Genomic DNA, 24,321 nt, shown 5'->3' with positions numbered 1-24,321 from the left:
CAGTAGTACGGGTATCTCCGGTCAGCAACAATTTACACAGATTTTAATTCTATTTGCCCCCAAACTTCCACCCTTAAACATCTGTTCCCAAAGTCACGATCCTGCAGCTATTTCCTTTGGGGGACCCTAATCACACATGGCATTCCTAGCTTATAAGCCTACAGGAGACATTTCAATAGGACCATATGTAGAAGGAAACACATTACATTACTGGACCCAAGAGCTGACACTCAGCTCCTTACACACGTTTTTTAGGGGCAGCCAGTCAGGCTTCACCTTTATTATGAAGGCTGGCTACCCCTGCCGTCACAGTGGGACGGATCAAACCCCCCTATTTAATAAGGTGAGAAGTGGAATCGGGTGAGTGGAAGCTACTGCACTGTTTGCTCTGCATTACCCACTTCTCTCCATTTCCGTATGGAGCAGAACTGCTGTACCTGACCGAGTATCAGGAGTATTTATCAAAGTCTCTATAATGCCAAACGGGAGCACCAGATTTATTGTATTGTATTGTATGTCTTTATTTATATAGCGCCATTAATATACATAGTGCTTCACAGTAGTAATACATGTGGTAATCAAACAGAGCATGGGAATAAGTGCTTGAGACATAAAAGTAACATTAAGGAAGAGGAGTCCCTGCCCCGAGGAGCTTACAGTCTAATTGGTAAGTAGGGAGAACGTACAGAGACAGTAGGAGGGAGTTCTGGTAAGTGCGTCTGCAGGGGGCCAAGCTTAATGTATCATGTGTTCATAATATCCACAGTGTTATTCATATGCTTCTTTAAGCAAGTGTGTCTTAAGGTGGGTCTTAAAGGTGGATAGAGAGGGTGCTAGTCGGGTACACAGGGGAAGGGCATTCCAGAGGTGTGGGCAGTCAGTGAAAAGGGTTTAAGGCGGGAGAGGGCTTTAGATACAAAGGGGGTAGAAAGAAGACATCCTTGAGAGGAACGCAAGAGTCTGGATGGTGCATAACGAGAAATTAGGGCTGAGATGTAAGGAGGAGCAGAAGACTGTAAAGCTTTAAAAGTGAGGAGAAGAATGGAGTGTGAGATGCGGGATTTGATCGGAAGCCAAGAGAGGGATTTCATGAGGGGAGATGCTGAGACAGATCTAGGAAAGAGTACAGTGATTCTGGTAGCAGCGTTTTGGATAGATTGTAGGGGAGACAGGTGAGAGGCAGGAAGGCCGGACAGCAGGAGGTTACAGTAATCAAGACGGGAGAGAGTGAGGGCCTGAGTCAGAGTTTTAGCAGTCGAGCAACAGAGGAAAGGGTGTATCTTTGTTATATTGCGGAGGAAAAAGCGACAGGTTTTAGAAATGTTTTGAATGTGAGGGGCGAATGTGAGAGAGGAGTCGAGTGTGACCCCTAGGCAGCGTGCTTGGGCTACTGGGTGAATGATCGTAGTTCCAACAGTAATGTGGAAGGAGGTAGTAGGGCCAGGTTTGGAAGGAAGTATGAGGAGCTCTGTTTTAGCCATGTTGAGTTTAAGGCGACGGAGGGCCACCCAGGATGATATAGCAGAGAGACATTCAGAAACTTTGGTTTGTACATCAGGTGGAAGGTCGGGTGTTGAAAAGTATATTTGTGTGTCGTCAGCAAAGAGGTGATAATTAAACCCAAAAGATGTTATTAGGTCCCCTAGAGAGAGTGTGTACAGAGAAAAGAGAAGAGGTCCCAGGGCAGAGCCCTGGGGTACCCCCACAGAGAGATCAATAGAGGTGTTAGCAGAAGAGACACTGAAAGTGCGGTGGGAGAGGTAGGATGAGATCCAGGATAGAGCTTTGTTCCGAATACCAAGAGTATAGAGAATGTGAAGGAGAAGAGGGTGGTCCACGGTGTCAAATGCTGCAGAGAGGTCGAGTAATATGAGCAGAGTGTAATGACCTCTGTCTTTGGCAGCATGGAGGTTGTCAGTTATTTTAGCGATGGATGTTTCCGTGGAGTGAGCAGTGCGGAAGCCAGATTGTAGAGGGTCTAGGAGAGAATAGGTGTTGAGAAAATGGAACAAGCGAGAGAATACAAGACGTTCAAGGAGTTTAGAGGCAAAAGGCAGGAGGGAGACAGGTCGATAGTTAGAAAGACAGGTAGGGTCAAGCTTGCTGTTTTTGAGTAATGGTATAACTGTTGCATGTTTGAAGGAGGATGGAAAGGTTCCAGAGCAGAGGGAGGAGTTAAAAATGTGTGTGAGCATAGGGATTATAGTAGGAGCCAGAGGTTTTAGGAGATGGGAGGGAATGGGGTCAAGAGGGCAAGTGGTAGAGGGAGAAGAGGCGATCAACAGCGACACATCCTCCTCTGAGACAGTGGAAAAAGAGTCAAGGAAGGGCAAGAGGAGAGTTAGGAAGAGGTGTAGGATGGGAGGAAGAAACAGAGGGGATGTTCTGACGTATGGATTCCACCTTTTCCTTAAAATAGTCAGCAGAGTCCTGAGCGGAGATGGAGGAAGGCGAGACAGCTGAGGGTGGCTTGAGTAGAGTATCAAAGACAGAGAACAGTCGGCGTGGGTTAGACTTGTGCATGTTGATTAGTGAAGAAAAGTAGGCTTGTTTAGCTTGCGATAGGGCAGAGTTGAAACATGATAGCATAAATTTGTAGTGAAGGAAGTCTGCGAGAGTATGAGATTTCCTCCAGAGGCGTTCAGAGGAACGAGTGGAGGAACGCAGCATGCGCGAGTGGGAATTTAGCCAGGATCTAGGGTTAGAAGGGCGAGGGCGGCAGAGAGAAAGCGGGGCATGTAGCTCAAGAGAGGAGGACAAGGCAGAGTTGTAGTTCCTGACCAGGTTGTCAGGGTCTCTAGCAGAGCTGAGAGAGGAGAGGGAGGAACGTAAAGTGGACTCAAAGTCAGGTGAATAGGGCGCAGGTTTCTGCAGAAACGGGGGGTAGATGGAGGCGGAGAAGGGGAGAAGCGAGATAGAGAGAATGAGATGAGGTCATGGTCAGAGAAAGAAAAAGGGGAAATGGAGAAATCGGAGAGAGAGGAGTTTTTAGTGAAAACCAGGTCTAAGTAGTGGCCATCCTTGTGGGTGCTGGCTGCAGTCCACTGTTGAAGGCCAAAAGAAGAGGTTAGAGAAAAAGCGGGAAGCCCAAGGGAGAGAGGGGTCATCAATGTGGCAATTGAAGTCCCCCAAGAGAAGAACAGGGGAGTCTGAGGAGAGAAAGAGAGCCAGGATTCAAAGTGAGAGAGAAAGGCTGAAGGGGGATGAGTAGAGGTAGGTGGGCGATAGATGACCGCCACATGATTTTTTTGTTCACACTATAGAACTGTACTGTTTGTTACTATGTTGCACTAAGAGGGCGTTGCTATTCGATTAGCTCTTGATCTGACTCTACTGTGGTTTTGTATATTAGATGGTTGTGTTATAACATAATCCTGAACCATTAAGTGTTTGAAATTAGTTTCTGTTTGAGGATGGACCAGATGTGCGTTTTGGTGTCCCTGTCTTCTCTGACTCTTTTTGGGGTTGTTTTGTGTTAATAATCTTAGGTTTAAAGCTTATACAAAATGCTTTATATTTTTCCAAGAAAAAAAGATTCTACTAATTACGTTTCTTCTCTTTCATACAGACACAGCTGGTATGCAACACACATAACTCAAGGAACGTTATATCTCAGCACCTTCAGAGCAGCACTGCCCACTACCTGCATGGACAGAGGAGCACTGCCCACTACCTGCATGGATAGAGGAGCACTGCCCACTACCTGCATGGATAGAGGAGCACTGCCGACTACCTGCATGGACAGAGGAGCACTGCCCACTACCAGCATGGATCCGCACTTGTTAAGTGAGTATTGTATATATTTTGATGGTTCTGAAATTTACAAGGAGGGGATATCTGGTTATTTTGCAGTTATGGGAGTTGTAATAAATATGGCAGAAATTATTAAGTATTTTAATCAATATGGCACAAATTGTCTTAAAAATACAATAATTGTTTTTATTGCCTGTTGAACCCCTGACCAGGCCTTAGGTTTGTAAGACTGATGGTATCTAGAGATAAGGACATCTAGTTCTGTAAGGGGGGGGGGGACTTTAGATATGGCTGTCCTGACACTATAATAAACGTAAAGTTTTTAAATGTACCCTAAAAGGCATTCTTTAGGGGATTCTGCAGAGTATCAGGGGATGTGGCTAAATCTGCGTATCCTGAATCTGATTGCACTTTGCAAGAATAACAAATAGATATTTGTAAATGTTGTGATTATACAAACCAAATAATATAAAAAACAGGGTTTTCTATGTATAATCTGATATGTTTCTCATGCAAAAATAGAAGTTATACGTTCATATTTCCTAACCAGGCGAGTATATTAAGTAGAACAGCGTTCAGAGTCCACTGTCCAGATGGAGACAGTGGGTCAGAAAGGTCCGAAATTACATGCCCTCAAATCCATACAAATGTGTGTATGATTGTATTACGCATTGTAGTAAAATAGTCTTGTCGTGAAATAAGCCCCAAAGCAGATGGTCTGGAGATCTGATAATGTTTAAAATAACTTTTAATAGTATGTCAACAATAAATAAAAGGGGTAATTCCCATAACCCACGGGCAGTGACAATTGCGGTTTGATGATATACAATATGTAATCCGCTAGCTGTATATGTGTGTAGCGAAAATAGGGTTAATCAGCGCATGAATAAAGGCAATAAGCTCGGCTGGTTAACCCTAATTCGCATTGGGGAATGAAGGGATTAATTTTATGTGCATTACCCATGTATTATTTTTCTCTATGCGTTGCTGTCCCCATTTTGCAGGATTGCAAGTGCCTGCAATGCTGTATGTGATTTTATGCTTGCATTACCGTTTTGTAGGCACAAGATGGGGCTGAGAGAGCCGAGCCGCCAGTTACTTGGTGACGCGTGGCGCGGTCTCTTTGATCCATTGGGAAGCATAGGTATCCATTACTGAGGCTTGAACTCATAACCGTGAGGTCAATTGAATCAAACGATTGCGGTTTCAAACTCAAGTGGTTACCAGATACAATGTATCCAGTCCCGGTTAGAAGCGTAACTTGAAAGGCAGCAGGCAATTGGCGTAGGAACCCGACTAACTGCAAGTCAATTGGCGCGGGAATCCCATAGCCTAACATTGCCGCCTCCAAGAGAAGCATATTTTTAATAAAGTGTATTTTGGGCTGCAATTTTAAAAGGACAGGCAGGATACATTTTTTCTACTTGCCTTTGTAATGCAGCCAGTGACCAAATGTTTTTACACATATGAGCTGGGGACACTTTCTTCTCAAACTTCAGAGACCCCCTGTTGAGGCCGTGCCTATGGGTCTGGGGAAGTTTGAAGTTGAAAGCCCTTAGAGCAACAAAGTGTGAATTAGCTGGGATGTTTGTTGAATGGGATATCCTGGGCTAGTTCACACTTTGAGGGCAACTCCTAGCCTGGGAGACGCCAGGTAAAAAGGGGAGAACACATATGGTAAGTAGCCAGAGTGTCAGGTGACACAGGCGCTGTAACAGTCGGAAATCCCTGTAGTGTCCACTCTGCAAACTGTGGGCAAAAAGGGGATTGGTGGGTTAAAAGGTTCCCACGAAGGGGACTGGGCAGGTACGTTGGAGATATGGTATCAGACCCTATATACATGCTCCCCAAGCTATCCCCGGTGTGTTTCTTTCTTTCTTTCTTTCTGTATGATGTGACTGAATTCCAACTAGCTTCTACAATTGGATAAGAGCAGCATCGATTCCAGAACGCAATGAGTTAATTACAATGGAACCAAGGACATAACTCTGCTTCAGGAATTCATAGTGCTGGGGGTTGTCTAACGAACCCCAACGGACCAGAGAGAACTTTGCATCATTCCAGGAAATATTGGGTTGGCAATTTGTGCCCTTGCAACAGGACTGCATTTTAAATGACAATATTCCGGTGCTTTGTTTCCTTGCTGGACATTTTATCCCGTTCTCTCCCTCAGTAAGTGTTTTATCAAGTACTAGCTGAGAGACCCGGCGTTGCCCGGGATGTAACTGCGTAATAGGTAGTATTATTTATAAATGGTGGAACAATAGGTGACTATTTGTTGGAAAGGTTGGATAATAATGTTGAAAAGAAAGATGGAAGAAAATGTAATACGATGTTGTATAAAAATGGTTTATTGTAAACACACCACAGTACAATGTATATTTTGGTGACATAAGTGATGTGAAAATGTGAGGCGTGTGTCCTGCTAGGGTGTGAGCGTGTGTGAGGCGGCATGTGGGTGTTCAGTACGGGTGGCGCATGGGTAGTGAGTGCTGGCTGTGGGTCGGGGTCCTGCTAAGGTGTGAGGCGGCGGGTGTGTGGCGAGTGCGGGTGACAGCTGGTCAGTGATATTGTTGCGTAGGGGCAGGATGCGGCAGGTGTGTGTCGAGTGTGTGGGGTGGGTGAGAGGCGGCGGGTGTGTGTCGAGTGGCGGGTGTCTGTTGAGTGCGTGCGGCGGCTGTGTGGCGCAGGGGTGTGAGCGGTGGGCAGGTGAAAGGCAGAAGTGCGGGTGGGCGAAAGGCAGAGGCAGGAGGGCGGACGAAAGGCATTGAAGGAGGGGAGGTGAGGTCGGAGGGGTGGTGGGGGGTGTTGAGAGGAGGTGAAGGGGGGCGGAGGGGAGGTGAGGATGGGTGGTGAGGGGGGGGGATGGTGAGGGGAGGTGAAAGGGGGGCGGAGGGGAGGTGAAGGGGGGGCGGAGGGGAGGTGAAGGTGGGGCGGAGGGGAGGTGAAGGGGGTAGGTGGGGGGCTGGGGGGAAGGGTGGAGGTGGGGGGGCTGGGGGGAGGTGAAGGGGGGGTGAGGGTAGATGAAGGGGGGGTGAGGGAAGATGAAGGGGGGGTGAGGGAAGATGAAGGGGGGGTGGAGGGTAGATGAAGGGGGGGTGGAGGGGGGTGGAGGTGGTGGGAAGGGGGGGAGGTGGTGGGAAGGGGGGGGAGGTGGTGGGAAGGGGGGGGAGGTGGTGGGAAGGGGGGGAGGTGGTGGGAAGGGGGGGAGGTGGTGGGAAGGGGGGGAGGTGGTGGGAAGGGGGGGGAGGTGGTGGGAAGGGGGGGAGGTGGTGGGAAGGGGGGGGAGGTGGTGGGAAGGGGGGGAGGTGGTGGGAAGGTGGGAAGGGGGGGGGGGAGGTGGTAGGTTGTAAGGGGGGAGTGAAGGTGGGGGTGAAGGGGGGTGGGGGTGAAGGGGGGGGTGAAGGGGGGTGGGGGTGAAGGGGGGGGTGAAGGGGGGTGGGGGTGAAGGGGGCGGTGAATGTGGGGGTGGAGGGGAGGTGAAGCGGGGGTGGAGGGGAGGTGAAGCGGGGGTGGAGGGGAGGTGAAGGGGGGTGGAGGAGGGGAGGTGAAGGGGGGGGTGGAGGGGAGGTGAAGGGGGGGGGGTGGAGGGGAGGTGAAGGGGGGGGGGTGGAGGGGAGGTGAAGGGGGGGGGTGGAGGGGAGGTGAAGGGGAGGGGTGGAGGGTAGGTGAAGGTGAGGTGAAGGGGGGGGGGTGGAGGGGAGGGGGGGGTGGAGGGGAGGTGAAGGGGGGGGGGTGGAGGGGAGGTGAAGGGGGGGGTGGAGGGGAGGTGAAGGTTAAGGGGGGGTGGAGGGGAGGTTAAGGGGGGGTGGAGGGGAGTTTAAGGGGGGGTGGAGGGGAGGTTAAGGGGGGGGAGGAGGGGAGGTTAAGGGGGGGGTGGAGGGGAGGTTAAGGGGGTGTGGTTAAGGGAGGGGAGGTGGAGGGGATGTGGAAGGGAGGGGATGTGGAAGGGAGGGGTGGGTGAGGGGAGGTGAAGGCCGCTCACTCACCCGTCCGGCAGTTCCCTCACCCGTCCGGCCGCTCACTCACCCGTCCGGCAGCTCACTCGTCCGGCAGCTCACTCACCCATCCGGCCGTTCCCTCACCCGTCCGGCAGCTCCCACGTGGATCTGAGGCGGGAGGCAGCGTGTTGTGGCCGCTCCCCCGCTGTGTCCCTGGCGCGCGCTCGCTCACCGCTCCCCCGCTGACTGTAGCGGCGCCGGGGGGGGGGGGGGGTGGAGGGGAATTGAGTGAGGGACGGTGAAGGGGGGTGAGGGGAGGTGAAGGCCGCTCACTCACCCGTCCGGCAGCTCCCTCACCCGTCCGGCCGCTCCCACGTGGAAGGGGGGGGGGTGAAAGCGCGGGAAACAGGGACAGGCGGAGGAAGAGGCGGAGCCTCCGGGACCGGTGGGGAAGAGAGCGGGAGATGTGCTGCTAACACTGTGAGCCCCGCTAATGTATGTAACACCGTGTGTGTGTGGGGGGGTTGTGTGTGTTTAGTGATGTGTGTTTAGTGATGTGTGTGTGTGTGTGTGTGTGTGTGTGTGTGTGTGTGTGTGTGTGTGTGTGTGTGTGTGTGTGTGTGTGTGTGTGTGTGTGTGTATAGTGATGTGTGTGTGTGTATAGTGATGTGTGTGTGTGTATAGTGATGTGTGTGTGTGTGTGTGTGTGTGATGTGTGTGTGTGTGTGTATAGTGATGTGTGTGTGTGTGTGTGTATAGTGATGTGTGTGTGTATAGTGATGTGTGTAGTAATGTGTGTATAGTGATGTGTGTGTGTGTGTGTGTGTGTGTGTATAGTGATGTGTGTGTGTGTGTGTGTGTGTGTGCCCTTCACTCCGCCTCAGGCCAATGAGAGGTGTGCGGGGGCGGGCGGCCCAAGGGAGCAATCTCATTGGCCTGGCCCAAGGTCCAATGAGATTGCCGCTAGGTACACGGGGAGGGGCACAGGGAGACACATACAGACCCGGACACATAGGACACTTTCAGAAATATATAGTAGATATTCTAAGGTTGTCGTGTGTTTGTCTATTAAGGAAATAAATGTCAGTTTATTTTGCCAAACTTGTATGCTCAATCGAGAGCCCCAAAATATAAAATTGTTAATAGTTAATTGTTAATCGTGACAATGAGAACGCGGGCAGTTTATATGATGCTATAGGGTAGCCATATGTAACAGTTTGTATAGTGACAAGCGATTGCTTTGTCTTAATTGGGTGAGGTTTAGTTCCCCTGCTTGACGGCAGTAGTATAACAATGTATCTGAAAAGAGTCTTCGTTCACTAGTCTCTGATTCATTTATTGGGGACCGTGATGTTACACTGTATCCGATAGTATAGCTGGCTACAGTGTGCTTGACAGGATTGTCAAAAACAGACTGTGGAGGCCTCCCCAGTGTGTTCTTATTGGGTTGCTTAATGCAGGGGAGCCCAATCTTTTTTTTTTTTTTTCCCCTGCTTGCCTTGTTTCTAACATCCTTGCATTGATGTCACGTTGCCACGGCAACGCAACGTCACAGGACCCCGCGGCGTCGTTTTAAGCCACGTTGCCATGGCGACGCGTCACCAGGAGCGCTCGGAACCAAGCTAAGTAGAAGTTTACAGAGACCTTGCAGATCCCCCGGCATTACTTTAAATGCCTTCTGGAAGCGTGCGGGGCCTCTGCAAAACCTGCGGCCCGCAGCGAATCAGGGGGGGCGCGCCCCCCACTTTGCACACCGCTGGCTTAATGTATGGGCGAACTGTATAGATATAGCTAATTGTGGAGTATGTAGAAGATAGATGGTCACCAGAGCCCAGGAGGAGGTAGTGGATGTGTTGCACCTCTGTCCCTAATGGTGAATTATAGTCTATTACTCCACTAAGCCTAGTTTTACAACATGGCATAGCAGTACTAAATGATGTTGGTGTGCTCGTTCCACTCGAGCATTGGTGATTGAAATAGTTGCTCAATGACTCAGTGTATAGATATGAGTCCTGGTTACTGAAATGATCTTGTAGCCATAGTATAGTGTTGCGTAACTGCTGTGGAGTAAGGGTAGGGGCTTAAAGCTACATAGCTCCTCTGTAAGGACTGAATGAACTGTGGTGGTAAAGGTTACGTATGCTGCTGTAAGCGTAATTCTGTGGCTATTACCGAATAGGCAGCTAGGGAAGCGTACTTATAACATATGAGTATCAATGGTACCGTGGTACGCACGGTATTCCACTGTGCTTATCGTGATGTGAGTAATGCATATATGGAGGCAACAGTGGTGCGAGGGTCACAACTATAGGGTCACCTCGATAGGGGACAACTCCCAGTAGTGTTGTCAACCACTTAGAAAGCTCTATACTACAGGTAGCCGTTGAGGGTCGTGGGATTACCGTGGACCTCCCAGTTGCGGGGTTTGTATTTGAACGGTATGTAGGGGTGACGTTACCCTAATTAGTATTGTGGCTGCTGCAAGGTAGCATTGAAAGCTGGTTGGAGATAGCAGCTGCAGGAAAACTCTATGATATATCAGAATACCGAGGTGATAACTGTTTCACAAATTTTTATGAGTGCATCCGACCATGTTGGTGACCCCTTGCATTTTGAGCAAGATGGACAAGAAACAAAGAAAAAATATCCGGAGTAGCAACTAGACGACAGAATCCAAAACAAACAGCACTCAGGTAAGTCAAGGTAAAAAGGCTTTATTGGTCAAAACGGCAATCTCCAAGAACACCTCCAGCAAGATGGAGCCTATTTTTCAACTCGACTTCAAATTCTGTTATTGTTGAGATTCTTGATGTTGATTTGTTTTTGTCTTCTTTTTAATACATCTTCTTTCCATTTTGCATTCCGATGTAATTTGCAGCGAACCAATCTGTGATTACTCCTTGTGTCAAAACTGTTAAGAACTGTGCAGTCTTCAATCGTGTTTATTCCTAGTTGGGATATCGTCCATTTCATTATTGATTCCATTTGGTATATAATTCAGGATTTAGAAGTTTTCATATTCTACAAGTCTGTCCACACATAATGACCTTGAGGTGACAATTTCCTTTGTTACGTTGGTTTATATCATGGTAGAAGTCTTCCACGTCACTGTATGTGTGACTTAATGTTGGAGCATACACTTGGATTATTGAAGCCTGTATCTCTTTGTCAACTGAATGACAATTCTGTCTACCCTTTCCGATGAGCTTTCATTCAGTACTCTATGTTGTTTCTCCAGCTCTGGTTAACAATGAAGTCTCTGCCACCGATTCTTTCAGTTTCTGTACCTCTGTAATATAACAGGTGTACACTTTTTAATTCAATGAGGCTTTCATCTTTTCTACTTGCTTCATTAATGCCAACAATATCCCATTTCATCTTATCAAGTTCGCCTTCCAGTTCTTGCAATTCTGCTTCATTAGAGAGTCCGGCATTTTTATAGATAACCAGATTTAGGTTTAAATGACTGCTTTTATTTAACCTTCTCCTCCATGCCTTGTTCTTCCAGAGAATGAGGGCCATTTCTTTTTAGTGTGTTTTATATTGCGATTGAGACCTTACTTGCCATGCCACGTTCATTTACTTGTACTTGCAGGCAAGTATTTTCCCCACTTTCTTAGACATGTTGCCACCTTCTTGCCACTTTCAGCAGTGAGAAGAATTAGAGGGAAGTATATAAATATATTATATCATGCCTTTATTTTTGTAATACAAAACACATTGAGAAAAGGTTCTCTTCTTTTGATTTTAGTGATTACTAGCTGATATACCCGGCGTTGCCCGGGATTGAATGGTCCCGCTCCCCCTCTCTGTCCACTCACCCCCTATCTCTGCTCCCCATTGCCCTCTCTCTGTGGGTGGGTGAGTTAGTGAGTGGGCGGGTGAGTGAGCGGGCGGGTGAGTTAGTGAGGGCGGGTAAGTGAGTTAGAGAGCGGGGTCTCTCAGCTAGTGACTAGGTGGGTGAGTTAGTGGGTGAGTGAGTTAGTGACTGGGTGAGTTAGTGACTGGGTGGGTGAGTGAGTTAGTGACTGGGTGAGTGAGTTAGTGACTGGGTGGGTGAGTGAGTTGGTGACTGGGTGGGTGAATGAGTTAGTGACTGGGTGGGTGGGTGAGTTAGTGACTTGGGTGGGTGGTGGAGTGAGTTAGTGACTGGGTGGGTGGTTGAGTGAGTTAGTGACTGTGTGGGTGGTTGAGTGAGTTAGTGACTGGGTGGGTGGGTGAGTGAGTTAGTGACTGGGTGGGTGTGTGAGTGAGTTAGTGACTGGGTGGGTGGGTGAGTGAGTGAGTGACTGGGTAGGTGAGTGAGTTAGTGACTGGATGGGTGAGTGAGTTAGTGACTGGGTGGGTGAGTGAGTTAGTGACTGGGTGGGTGAGTGAGTTAGTGACTGGGTGGGTGAGTGAGTTAGTGACTGGGTGGGTGAGTGAGTTAGTGACTGGGTGGGTGAGTGAGTTAGTGACTGGGTGGGTGGGTGAGTTAGTGACTGGGTGGGTGAGTTAGTGACTGGGTGGGTGGGTTAGTTACTGGGTGGGTTAGTGACTGGGTGGGTTAGTGACTGGGTGGGTGGGTGAGTTAGTGACTTTGTGGGTGGGTGAGTTAGTGTCTGGATTGGTGGGTGAGTGAGTGGGTGGATGAGTGAGTTCGTGACTGGGTGGGTGAGTGAGTTAGTGACTGGGTGGGTGAGTGAGTTAGTGACGGTGGGTGGGTGGGGGAGTGAGTTAGTGACTGGGTGGGTGAGTTAGTGACTGGGTGTGTGAGTTAGTGACTGGGTGTGTGAGTTAGTGACTGGGTGGGTGAGTTAGTGACTGGGTGGGTGAGTTAGTGACTGGGTGTGTGAGTTAGTGACTGGGTGTGTGAGTTAGTAACTGGGTGTGTGAGTTAGTGACTGGGTGGGTGAGTTAGTGACTGGGTGGGTGAGTTAGTGACTGGGTGGGTGAGTTAGTGACTGCGTGGGCCAGTTAGTGACTGGGTGGGTGAGTTAGTGACTGGGTGGGTGAGTTAGTGACTAGGTAAGTTAGTGACTGGGTGGGTGAGTTATTGACTGGGTGGGTGAGTTAGTGACTTGGTGAGTGGGTGAGTTAGTGACTGGGTGGGTGAGTTAGTGACTGGGTGGGTGAGTTAGTGACTGGGTGGGTGAGTTAGTGACTGGGTGGGTGAGTTAGTGACTGCGTGGGCCAGTTAGTGACTGGGTGGGTGAGTTAGTGACTGGGTGGGTGAGTTAGTGACTAGGTAAGTTAGTGACTGGGTGGGTGAGTTATTGACTGGGTGGGTGAGTTAGTGACTTGGTGAGTGGGTGAGTTAGTGACTGGGTGGGTGAGTTAGTGACTGGGTGGGTGAGTGAGTTAGTGACTGGGTGGGTGATTTAGTGATGGGGTGCGTGGGTGGGGAGAGTGACAGGGTGAGTTAGTGACTGGGTGGGTGGGTGAGTTAGTGACTGGGTGGTTGAGTGAGTTAGTTACTGGGTGGGTGAGTTAGTGACTGGGTGGGTGGGTGAGTTAGTGACTGGGTGGTTGAGTGAGTTAGTTACTGGGTGGGTGAGTTAGTGACTGGGTGGGTGAGTGAATGAGTGGGTGAGTTGTGAGTGACTGGGTGAGTGGGTGGGTGAGTTAGTGACTGGGTGGGTGGGTGAGTTAGTGACTGGGTGGGTGAGTTATTGACTGGGTGGGTGGTTGAGTTAGTGACTGGGTGGGTGGTTGAGTGAGTTAGTGACTGGGTGGGTGGTTGAGTGAGTTAGTGACCCCCCCTCCCCGGGGACTGCACAATTCCCCGGCAGTGACACACACACACACCTTACCTCTACTTCCGGGCGCCACCATCTTAGGCACTTGGCGCCGCGAGGGAGGAAGGGGGTCCTTCCGGGCACCAGCATCTTGGGCGCCGCGTGGCAGCTGCACTAACCTGAGTTAGTGGGTGAGTTATTGACTGGGTGGGTGAGTTAGTGACTTGGTGAGTGGGTGAGTTAGTGACTGGGTGGGTGAGTTAGTGACTGGGTGGGTGAGTGAGTTAGTGACTGGGTGGGTGATTTAGTGATGGGGTGCGTGGGTGGGGAGAGTGACAGGGTGAGTTAGTGACTGGGTGGGTGGGTGAGTTAGTGACTGGGTGGTTGAGTGAGTTAGTTACTGGGTGGGTGAGTTAGTGACTGGGTGGGTGGGTGAGTTAGTGACTGGGTGGTTGAGTGAGTTAGTTACTGGGTGGGTGAGTTAGTGACTGGGTGGGTGAGTGAATGAGTGGGTGAGTTGTGAGTGACTGGGTGAGTGGGTGGGTGAGTTAGTGACTGGGTGGGTGGGTGAGTTAGTGACTGGGTGGGTGAGTTAGTGACTGGGTGGGTGGTTGAGTTAGTGACTGGGTGGGTGGTTGAGTGAGTTAGTGACTGGGTGGGTGGTTGAGTGAGTTAGTGACCCCCCCTCCCCGGGGACTGCACAATTCCCCGGCAGTGACACACACACACACCTTACCTCTACTTCCGGGCGCCACCATCTTAGGCACTTGGCGCCGCGAGGGAGGAAGGGGGTCCTTCCGGGCACCAGCATCTTGGCAGCTGCACTAACCTGAGTTAGTGGGTGAGTGAGTGACTGGGTGAGTGGGTTAGTGACTGGGTGAGTTAGTGACTGGATGGGTGGGTGAGTTAGTGACTGGGTGGGTGAGTGAGTTAGTGACTGGGTGGGTGAGTGAGTTAGTGACTGGGTGAGTTAGTGACTGGGTGGGTGGGTGAGTTAGTGACTGGGTGGGTGGGTGAGTTAGTGACTGGGTGGGTGGGTGAGTTAGTGACTGGGTTGGTGGGTGAGTTAGTGACTGGGTGGGTGGGTGAGTTAGTGACTGGGTGGGTGGTTGAGTTAGTTAGTGACTACGTGTGTGGTTGAGTGAGTTAGTGACTGGGTGGGTGGTTGAGTGAGTTAGTGACTGGGTGGGTGGGTGAGTGAGTTAGTGACTGGGTGGGTTAGTGACTGGGTGGGTTAGTGACTGGGTGGGTGGGTGAGTTAGTGACTGGGTGAGTGAGTTAGTGACTGGGTGGGTGAGTGAGTTGGTGACTGGGTGGGTGAGTGAGTTAGTGACTGGGTGGGTGGGTGAGTTAGTGACTTGGGTGGGTGGTGGAGTGAGTTAGTGACTGGGTGGGTGGTTGAGTGAGTTAGTGACTGTGTGGGTGGTTGAGTGAGTTAGTGACTGGGTGGGTGGGTGAGTGAGTTAGTGACTGGGTGGGTGAGTGAGTTAGTGACTGGGTGGGTGTGTGAGTGAGTTAGTGACTGGGTGGGTGGGTGAGTGAGTGAGTGAGTGACTGGGTAGGTGAGTGAGTTAGTGACTGGATGGGTGAGTGAGTTAGTGACTGGGTGGGTGAGTGAGTTAGTGACTGGGTGGGTGAGTGAGTTAGTGACTGGGTGGGTGAGTGAGTTAGTGACTGGGTGGGTGAGTGCGTTAGTGACTGGGTGGGTGAGTGAGTTAGTGACTGGGTGGGTGAGTGAGTTAGTGACTGGGTGGGTGGGTGAGTTAGTGACTGGGTGGGTGAGTTAGTGACTGGGTGGGTGGGTTAGTTACTGGGTGGGTTAGTGACTGGGTGGGTTAGTGACTGGGTGGGTGGGTGAGTTAGTGACTTTGTGGGTGGGTGAGTTAGTGTCTGGATTGGTGGGTGAGTGAGTGGGTGGATGAGTGAGTTCGTGACTGGGTGGGTGGGTGAGTGAGTTAGTGACTGGGTGGGTGAGTGAGTTAGTGACGGTGGGTGGGTGGGGGAGTGAGTTAGTGACTGAGTTAGTGACTGGGTGGGTGAGTTAGTGACTGGGTGTGTGAGTTAGTGACTGGGTGTGTGAGTTAGTGACTGGGTGGGTGAGTTAGTGACTGGGTGGATGAGTTAGTGACTGGGTGTGTGAGTTAGTGACTGGGTGAGTTAGTGACTGGGTGGGTGGGTGAGTTAGTGACTGGGTGGGTGGGTGAGTTAGTGACTGGGTGGGTGAGTTAGTGACTGGGTGGGTGGGTGAGTTAGTGACTGGGTGGGTGGGTGAGTTAGTGACTGGGTGGGTGGTTGAGTGAGTTAGTGACTACGTGGGTGGTTGAGTGAGTTAGTGACTGGGTGGGTGGTTGAGTGACTGGGTGGGTGAGTTAGTGACTGCGTGGGCCAGTTAGTGACTGGGTGGGTGAGTTAGTGACTGGGTGGGTGAGTTAGTGACTAGGTAAGTTAGTGACTGGGTGGGTGAGTTATTGACTGGGTGGGTGAGTTAGTGACTTGGTGAGTGGGTGAGTTAGTGACTGGGTGGGTGAGTTAGTGACTGGGTGGGTGAGTGAGTTAGTGACTGGGTGGGTGATTTAGTGATGGGGTGCGTGGGTGGGGAGAGTGACAGGGTGAGTTAGTGACTGGGTGGGTGGGTGAGTTAGTGACTGGGTGGTTGAGTGAGTTAGTTACTGGGTGGGTGAGTTAGTGACTGGGTGGGTGGGTGAGTTAGTGACTGGGTGGTTGAGTGAGTTAGTTACTGGGTGGGTGAGTTAGTGACTGGGTGGGTGAGTGAATGAGTGGGTGAGTTGTGAGTGACTGGGTGAGTGGGTGGGTGAGTTAGTGACTGGGTGGGTGGGTGAGTTAGTGACTGGGTGGGTGAGTTAGTGACTGGGTGGGTGGTTGAGTTAGTGACTGGGTGGGTGGTTGAGTGAGTTAGTGACTGGGTGGGTGGTTGAGTGAGTTAGTGACCCCCCCTCCCCGGGGACTGCACAATTCCCCGGCAGTGACACACACACACACCTTACCTCTACTTCCGGGCGCCACCATCTTAGGCACTTGGCGCCGCGAGGGAGGAAGGGGGTCCTTCCGGGCACCAGCATCTTGGGCGCCGCGTGGCAGCTGCACTAACCTGAGTTAGTGGGTGAGTGAGTGACTGGGTGAGTGGGTTAGTGACTGGGTGAGTTAGTGACTGGATGGGTGGGTGAGTTAGTGACTGGGTGGGTGAGTGAGTTAGTGACTGGGTGGGTGAGTGAGTTAGTGACTGGGTGAGTTAGTGACTGGGTGGGTGGGTGAGTTAGTGACTGGGTGGGTGGGTGAGTTAGTGACTGGGTGGGTGGGTGAGTTAGTGACTGGGTGGGTGGGTGAGTTAGTGACTGGGTGGGTGGTTGAGTGAGTTAGTGACTACGTGGGTGGTTGAGTGAGTTAGTGACTGGGTGGGTGGTTGAGTGAGTTAGTGACTGGGTGGGTGGGTGAGTGAGTTAGTGACTGGGTGGGTTAGTGACTGGGTGGGTTAGTGACTGGGTGGGTGGGTTAGTGTCTGGGTGGGTGGGTGAGTGAGTGGGTGGATGAGTGAGTTAGTGACTGGGTGGGTGGGTGAGGTGAGTTAGTGACTGGGTTGGTGAGTGAGTTAGTGACTGGGTGGGTGGGTGGGGGAGTGAGTTAGTGACTGGGTGGGTGAGTTAGTGACTGGGTGGGTGAGTTAGTGACTGGGTGGGTGAGTTAGTGACTGGGTGGGTGAGTTAGTGACTGGGTGGGTGAGTTAGTGACTGGGTGGGTGAGTTAGTGACTGGGTGGGTGAGTTAGTGACTGGGTGGGTGAGTTAGTGACTGGGTGAGTTAGTGACTGGGTGAGTTAGTGACTGGGTGAGTTAGTGACTTGGTGAGTGGGTGAGTTAGTGGGTGGGTAGGTGAGTTAGTAACTGGGTGGGTGGGTGAGTTAGTGACTGGGTGGGTGGGTGAGTTAGTGACTGGGTGGGTGAGTTAGTGATGGGGTGGGTGGGTGGTGAGAGTGACAGGGTGAGTTAGTGACTGGGTGGGTGGGTTAGTGACTGGGTAAGTTAGTGACTGGGTGGGTGAGTTAGTGACTGGGTGGTTGAGTGAGTTAGTTACTGGGTGGGTGAGTTAGTGACTGGGTGGGTGAGTTAGTGACTGGGTGGGTGAGTTAGTGACTGGGTGGGTGAGTTAGTGACTGGGTGGGTGAGTTAGTGACTGGGTGGGTGAGTTAGTGACTGGGTGGGTTAGTTAGTGACTGGGTGGGTGGGTGAGTTAGTGACTGGGTGGGTGGGTGAGTTAGTGACTGGGTGGCTGGGTGAGTTAGTGACTGGGTGGGTGATTTAGTGATGGGGTGGGTGGGTGGGTGGTGAGAGTGACAGGGTGAGTTAGTGACTGGGTGAGTTAGTGACTGGATGGGTGGGTGAGTTAGTGGGTGAGTTAGTGGGTGGGTGAGTTAGTGACTGGGTGGTTGAGTGAGTTAGTTACTGGGTGGGTGAGTTAGTGACTGGGTGGGTGAGTGAGTGAATGGGTGGGTGAGTTGTGAGTGACTGGGTGAGTTAGTGACTGGGTGGGTGGGTGAGTGGGTGAGTTAGTGACTGGGTGGGTGGGTGAGTTAGTGACTGGGTGGGTGAGTGGGTGGGTGAGTTAGTGACTGGGTGGGTGAGTTAGTGACTGGGTGGGTGGTTGAGTGCGTTAGTGACTGGGTGGGTGATGAGTGAGTGGGTGGGTGCGTGACTGGGGGGGGGCGGTATTGGCACGTGGGGTGGGGGGGAGATACGGAGGGGTGTGGGAGGCACGGGGGGTGTGGGAGGCACGGGGGGGGGGTGGGAGGCACGGGGGAGAGGCACGGGGGGGTGGGAAGTGAGGACAGTCAGCCCCGCTGCGGCCTCCACTGCTCTGCTCCCCCTGCCGGCATGTTAAGGGCACGGCGAGGCTGAAGTGCGCGCCGAGGTGTGTTTCAGGCGGTAAGGAGGCGGGAGAGGGTGGTGCGGCTGTGGCGCCCCCTGAGGTCTGTGAGATGAAGGGAGCAGTGGCGGCGCCCAGTGGCAGGGAGGCAGCCACCGTGATGGGGCAGAAGGGGGACACATCACCTGCCCCGCCCCCCCCACCCCCCGGTGACAGCGCAATTCCCCGGCAGTGACACACACACACACACACCTTACCTCTACTTCCGGTCGCCGCCATCTTAGGCACTTGGCGCCGCGTGGGAGCTGCAGCCTGCCTGTTCCCCCGCCAGGGAGGTGATGTGAGTGGAGCGCCGCCGGGGAGTGAGGGAGGTGAGTTGGATCGCCAGGGAGGTGTGTGTGTGTGTGTTGCGCCGGGGAGTGAGGGAGGTGAGTTGGATCGCCAGGGAGGTGTGTGTGTGTGTTGCCAAGGGAGAAGACAGTGGCAGTTGGGTGACATCAGACCCACAATCTGATTGGCCAGAGGCTGAGGACCAATCAGATTCACCGCAGCTAGTACCAACCATTCGATTTTATATATTAAGATTTTGGTAATCCCATCTGCATTATCACTAGTTTTGATCATGAAGAGTATTGCCTCCCCACTGTACAAATTGGGGGAGAAGACTATCACCTCCTGGAAATATCACAGATGGTATTGCTAGGTCAACCCCCAAAAGAAATAGGTGGTTATTCCCCAGTTTAGTTTTTAGGACTACCTCCGTAAACCCATATATCTGATCATCACTGAGCGTTATCCCTTCTTCTTGCAATTTCTCATCTTCCTGTCCACGTGGTGGTCATCTATTGCCCACCTACCTCTACTCACCCCCCTTCTGTCTTTCTCTCTCACTTTGTATCCTAGCTCTCCTTTTTCTCCTCAGACTCCCCTGTTCTTCTCTTTGGGGACTTCAACTGCCAAATTGATGACCCCTCTCTCCCTTGGGCTTCCCGCTTTCTCTCTCTAACCTCTTCTTTTGGCATTCAACAGTGGACTGCAGCCAGCACCCAGAAGGATAGCAACTACCTAGACCTGGTTTTCACTAAAAACATTTCCCTCTCTGATTTCTCCATTTCCCTCTTTCCTATCTCTGACCATCATCTCCTCTCATTTTCTCTCTCACTTTTCCACCTTCATCTACCCCTCGTTTCTGCAGTGACCTGCACTCTATTAACCTATCAGCTTTTCATTCCACTTTGCACTCCTCCCTCTGCTCTTAGCTCTGGTCCAGACCCTGACAACCTGGTTAGGAACTACAACTTTGCCCTATCCTCCTCTCTTGATCTACATGCCACGCTTTCTCTCTGCCGTTCTCACCCTTCTAACCCCAGACCATGGCTAAATTCCTGCACTCTGATCGCCTCTGGAGGAAATCTCACACTCTCGAAGACTTTCTCCACTACAAATGTATGTTTCAACTGTGCCCTCTCCCAGGCTAAACAAACCTACTTTTCTTCACTAATCAACATGCACAAGTCTAGCCCATGCCGACTCCCTACTCAGACCATCCTCTGCTGCCTGTTTTTTCTTCCTCAATCTCACTTCAGGACTTTGCTAACTATTTCAAGGAAAAGGTGGAATCCATACATCAGGACATCCCCTCTGTACCCTCCTCCCATCCTACACCTCTTCCTAACTCTCCTCCTGCCTTCCATGATTTTTCCCGCTTTCAAAGAGGAGGATGTATCATTGTTGATCTCTTCTTCTCCCTCTACTACTTTCCCACTTGACCCCATACCATCCCATCTCCTAATACCTCTTGCTCCTACTATAATCCCTACACTAACACACATTTTTAATTCCTCCCTCTACTCTGGTACCTTTCCCTCCTCCTTCAAACATGCAACAGTTATACCATTACTCAAAAAGAGCAAACGTGACCATACCTGTCTTTCTAACTATTGTCCTGTAGCCCTCCTGCCTTTTGCCTCTAAACTCCTTGAACGTCTTGTATTCGCTCGCTTGCTCCATTTTCTCACCACCAATTTTCTCCTAGACCCTCTACCATCTGGCTTCCACACTGCTCACTTCACTGAAACAGCCCTCACTACAATAACTAATGACCACCATGCTGCCAAAGACAGTGCTCATATTACTCAACCTCTCAGCAGCATTTGATACTGTGGATCAACCTCTTCTCCTTCACATTCTCCATACTCTTGTTATACTTTTTGATGGTTTATCGTATTTGTAGCTGCAAAAGGCAAACAGGATCTTCTCTAGCTGTAAACAGGGAATTGATGGAAGGGTAGTAAGCATAATTGTGCCCCTCTATATAGCATTAGTAAGATCACACCTTGAATATGGAGTACCGTTTTGTGCACCACTCTTATAAAAAGGACATTATGAAACTAGAAAAAGTGCAGAGAAGATCCACCAAATTAATAAAGGAGATGGATAATCTGACATGAGAAGAGGCTAGCTAAATTAGATTTATTTACATTAGAAAAGAGCCATCTAAGAGGGGATATGATAACTATATACAAATATATTTGGTGATAATACAAGGGGCTTTCAAATGAACTATTCATCCCAAGGGCAGTACAAAGGACTGATATATGATATTTCACTTGGGATTTTTGTTTGCCTTCCACTGGATAAATATATATGGTAAACTAGCTGAGAGACCCGGCGTTGCCCGTGAGTTACATTTCCCGCTAGGAAAGGGGAGGGGAGGGGAGAGGGGGGGAAAAGGGGGAACACAGTGGACGGGAGGGGGACGGACACAGTGGACGGGAGGGGGACGGACACAGTGGACAGGAGGGGGACGGACACAGTGGACAGGAGGGGGACGGGACACAGTGGACAGGAGGGGGACGGGACACAGTGGACAGGAGGGGGACGGGACACAGTGGACAGGAGGGGACGGGGACAGTGAAGAGGAGGGGACAGTGGACAGGAGGGGACGGGGACAGTGGACAGGAGGGGACGGGGACAGTGGACAGGAGGGGACGGGGGACAGTGGACAGGAGGGGACGGGGGACAGTGGACAGGAGGGGACGGGGGACAGTGGACAGGAGGGGACGGGGGACAGTGGACAGGAGGGGACGGGGGACAGTGGACAGGAGGGGACGGGGACAGTGGACAGGAGGGGACAGTGGACAGGAGAGGACGGGACAGTGGACAGGAGAGGACGGGACAGTGGACAGGAGGGGACGGGACAGTGGACAGGAGGGGACGGGACAGTGGACAGGAGGGGACAGTGGACAGGAGGGGGACGGACACAGTGGACAGGAGGGGGACTGGACACAGTGGACAGGAGGGGGACGGGACACAGTGGACAGGAGGGGGACGGGACACAGTGGACAGGAGGGGATGGGGACAGTGAAGAGGAGGGGACGGGGGACAGTGGACAGGAGGGGACGGGGGACAGTGGACAGGAGGGGACGGGGGACAGTGGACAGGAGGGGACGGGGACAGTGGACAGGAGGGGACGGGGGACAGTGGACAGGAGGGGACGGGGGACAGTGGACAGGAGGGGACGGGACAGTGGACAGGAGGGGACAGTGGACAGGAGGGGACGTGGGGACAGTGGACAGGAGGGGGACAGTGGACAGGAGGGGGACAGTGGACAGGAGGGGGACAGTGGACAGGAGGGGATGGGGGACAGTGGACAGGAGGGGACGGGGGACAGTGGACAGGAGGGGACGGGGGACAGTGGACAGGAGGGGACGGGGGACAGTGGACAGGAGGGGACGGGGGACAGTGGACAGGAGGGGACAGTGGACGGGACAGTGGACAGGAGGGGATGGGACAGTGGACAGGAGGGGGGGGCGGGACAGTGGACAGGAGGGGGACAGTGGACAGGAGGGGGGGCAGTGGACAGGAGGGAACGGGGGACAGTGGACAGGAGGGGACAGTGGACAGGAGGGGACGGGGAACAGTGGACAGGAGGGGACGGGGGACAGTGGACAGGAGGGGACAGTGGACAGGAGGGGACAGGGGGACAATGGACAGGAGGGGACGGGACAGTGGACGGGACAGTGGACAGGAGGGGACAGTGGACAGGCGGGGACGGGACAGTGGACAGGAGGGGACGTGGGGACAGTGGACAGGAGGGGACAGTGGACAGGAGGGGGGACAGTGGACAGGAGGGGACGGGGGGACAGTGGACAGGAGGGGACGGGGACAGTGGACAGGAGGGGACGGGGGACAGTGGACAGGAGGGGACAGTGGACAGGAGGGGACGGGACAGTGGACAGGAGGGGGGACAGTGGACAGGAGGGGACGGGGGGACAGTGGACTGGAGGGGGGACAGTGGACAGGAGGGGGGACAGTGGACAGGAGGGGACGGGGGACAGTGGATAAGGAGGGGATGGGGGGACAGTGGACAGGGGGGGACAGCGGACAGGAGGGGACAGCGGACAGGGGGGGACAGCGGACAGGAGGGAATGGGGGACAGCGGACAGGAGGGGACGGGACAGCGGACAGGAGGGGACGGACGGGACAGCAGACAGGAGGGGACGGACGGGACAGCGGACAGGAGGGGACGGACGGGACAGCGGACAGGAGGAGGGGGACGGGACAGCGGACAGGAGGAGGGGGACGGGACAGCGGACAGGAGGAGGGGGACGGGACAGAGGACAGGAGGAGGGGAGGGACGGGACAGCGGACAGGGGGAGGGACGGGACAGCGGACAGGAGGAGGGGAGGGACGGCACAGCGGACAGGAGGAGGGGGACGGGACAGCGGACAGGAGGAGGGGGACGGGACAGCGGACAGGAGGAGGGGGACGGGACAGCGAACAGGAGATGGGGACGGGACAGCGGACAGGAGGAGGGGGACGGGACAGCGGACAGGAGGAGGGGGACGGCACAGCGGACAGGAGGAGGGGGACGGCACAGCGGACAGGAGGAGGGGGACGGGACAGCGGACAGGAGGAGGGGGACGGGACAGCGGACAGGAGGAGGGGGACGGGACAGCGGACAGGAGGAGGGGGACGGGACAGCGGACAGGAGAAGGGGGACGGGACAGCGGAAAGGAGGAGGGGGACGGGACAGCGGACAGGAGGAGGGGGACGGGACAGCGGACAGGAGGAGGGGGACGGGACAGCGGACAGGAGGGGGACGGGACGTGGACGGGACAGTGGACGGGAGGGGGGGACAGTGGACAGGAGGGGGGGCAGTGGACAGGAGGGGGGGGCAGTGGACAGGAGGGGGGACAGTGGACAGGAGGGGGGATGGGTTGCTTAAAATTTCCGGGTCTCTCCTCTCCACGCCCCCTGTATGTTTCTCCGCTCCTGCCCCCCCCCCCTCCCTATGCGTAGCTCCGGTCACCACCCTACAGTGTCTGATACACGCACACACACAGTGTCCCCCACACACACACAGTGTCCCCCCCCACACACACACACAGTGTCCCCCCCACCCACACACAGTGTCGTCGTCGTCGTCCCCCCCACACACACACAGTGTCACACACACACACACACACAGTGTCACACACACAGTGTCACACACACACCTCTCCTTCCGGGCGCCGACATCTTAGTTACTCCGCGAGGGAGGAAGGGGGTCCTTCCGGGCGCCGCCATCTTAGACACCGCATGGCAGCTGCAGAGTGCCTGCCCACTGCCTGTCCCCGCGCCGGGGAGGTGAGTGGAGCACCGGGGAGGTGAGTGGAGCGCCGGGGAGGTGAGTGGAGCGCCGGGGAGGAGAGTGGAGCGCCGGGGAGGCGGGGAGGAGAGTGGAGCGCCGGGGAGGAGAGTGGAGCGCCGGGGAGGTGAGTGGAGCGCCGGGGAGGTGAGTGGAGTGCCGGGTGAGGTGAGTGGAGCGCCGGGTGAGGTGGGGAGGCGAGTGGAGCGCCGGGGAGGCGAGTGGAGCGCCGGGGAGGTGTGTGGAGCGCCGGGGAGGCGAGTGGAGCGCCGGGGAGGTGAGTGGAGCGCCGGGGACGGGGGGAGGTGAGTGGAGGGAGGTGAGTGGAGCGCCGGGGAGGGAGGTGAGTGTGATATGGGGGGGGGAGAGGACAGAGAGAGGTGTGTGTGTGTGTGTGTGTG

The 24,321-nt window shown here is 53.3% G+C and overlaps 1 protein-coding gene across 1 annotated transcript in view; it reads left to right on the top strand.

Annotated features, from left to right (window-relative positions):
• Positions 1-3,572: 3,572 nt before the first annotated feature.
• The window catches only part of LOC142477477 (uncharacterized), a 31,479-nt gene continuing 10,730 nt past the window's right edge, over positions 3,573-24,321 (top strand). The window contains exon 1 of the mRNA XM_075582298.1: positions 3,573-3,786. Coding sequence (XP_075438413.1) covers positions 3,648-3,786 — 139 coding nt within the window. The 5' untranslated portion in view covers positions 3,573-3,647. The remainder of the gene's footprint in view (positions 3,787-24,321) is intronic.

The sequence above is a fragment of the Ascaphus truei genome, unplaced genomic scaffold (assembly GCF_040206685.1).
Source record: "Ascaphus truei isolate aAscTru1 unplaced genomic scaffold, aAscTru1.hap1 HAP1_SCAFFOLD_2139, whole genome shotgun sequence".
In the NCBI taxonomy this organism is placed as follows: domain Eukaryota; kingdom Metazoa; phylum Chordata; class Amphibia; order Anura; family Ascaphidae; genus Ascaphus; species Ascaphus truei.
This window is presented reverse-complemented; position numbering and strand designations above follow the sequence as displayed.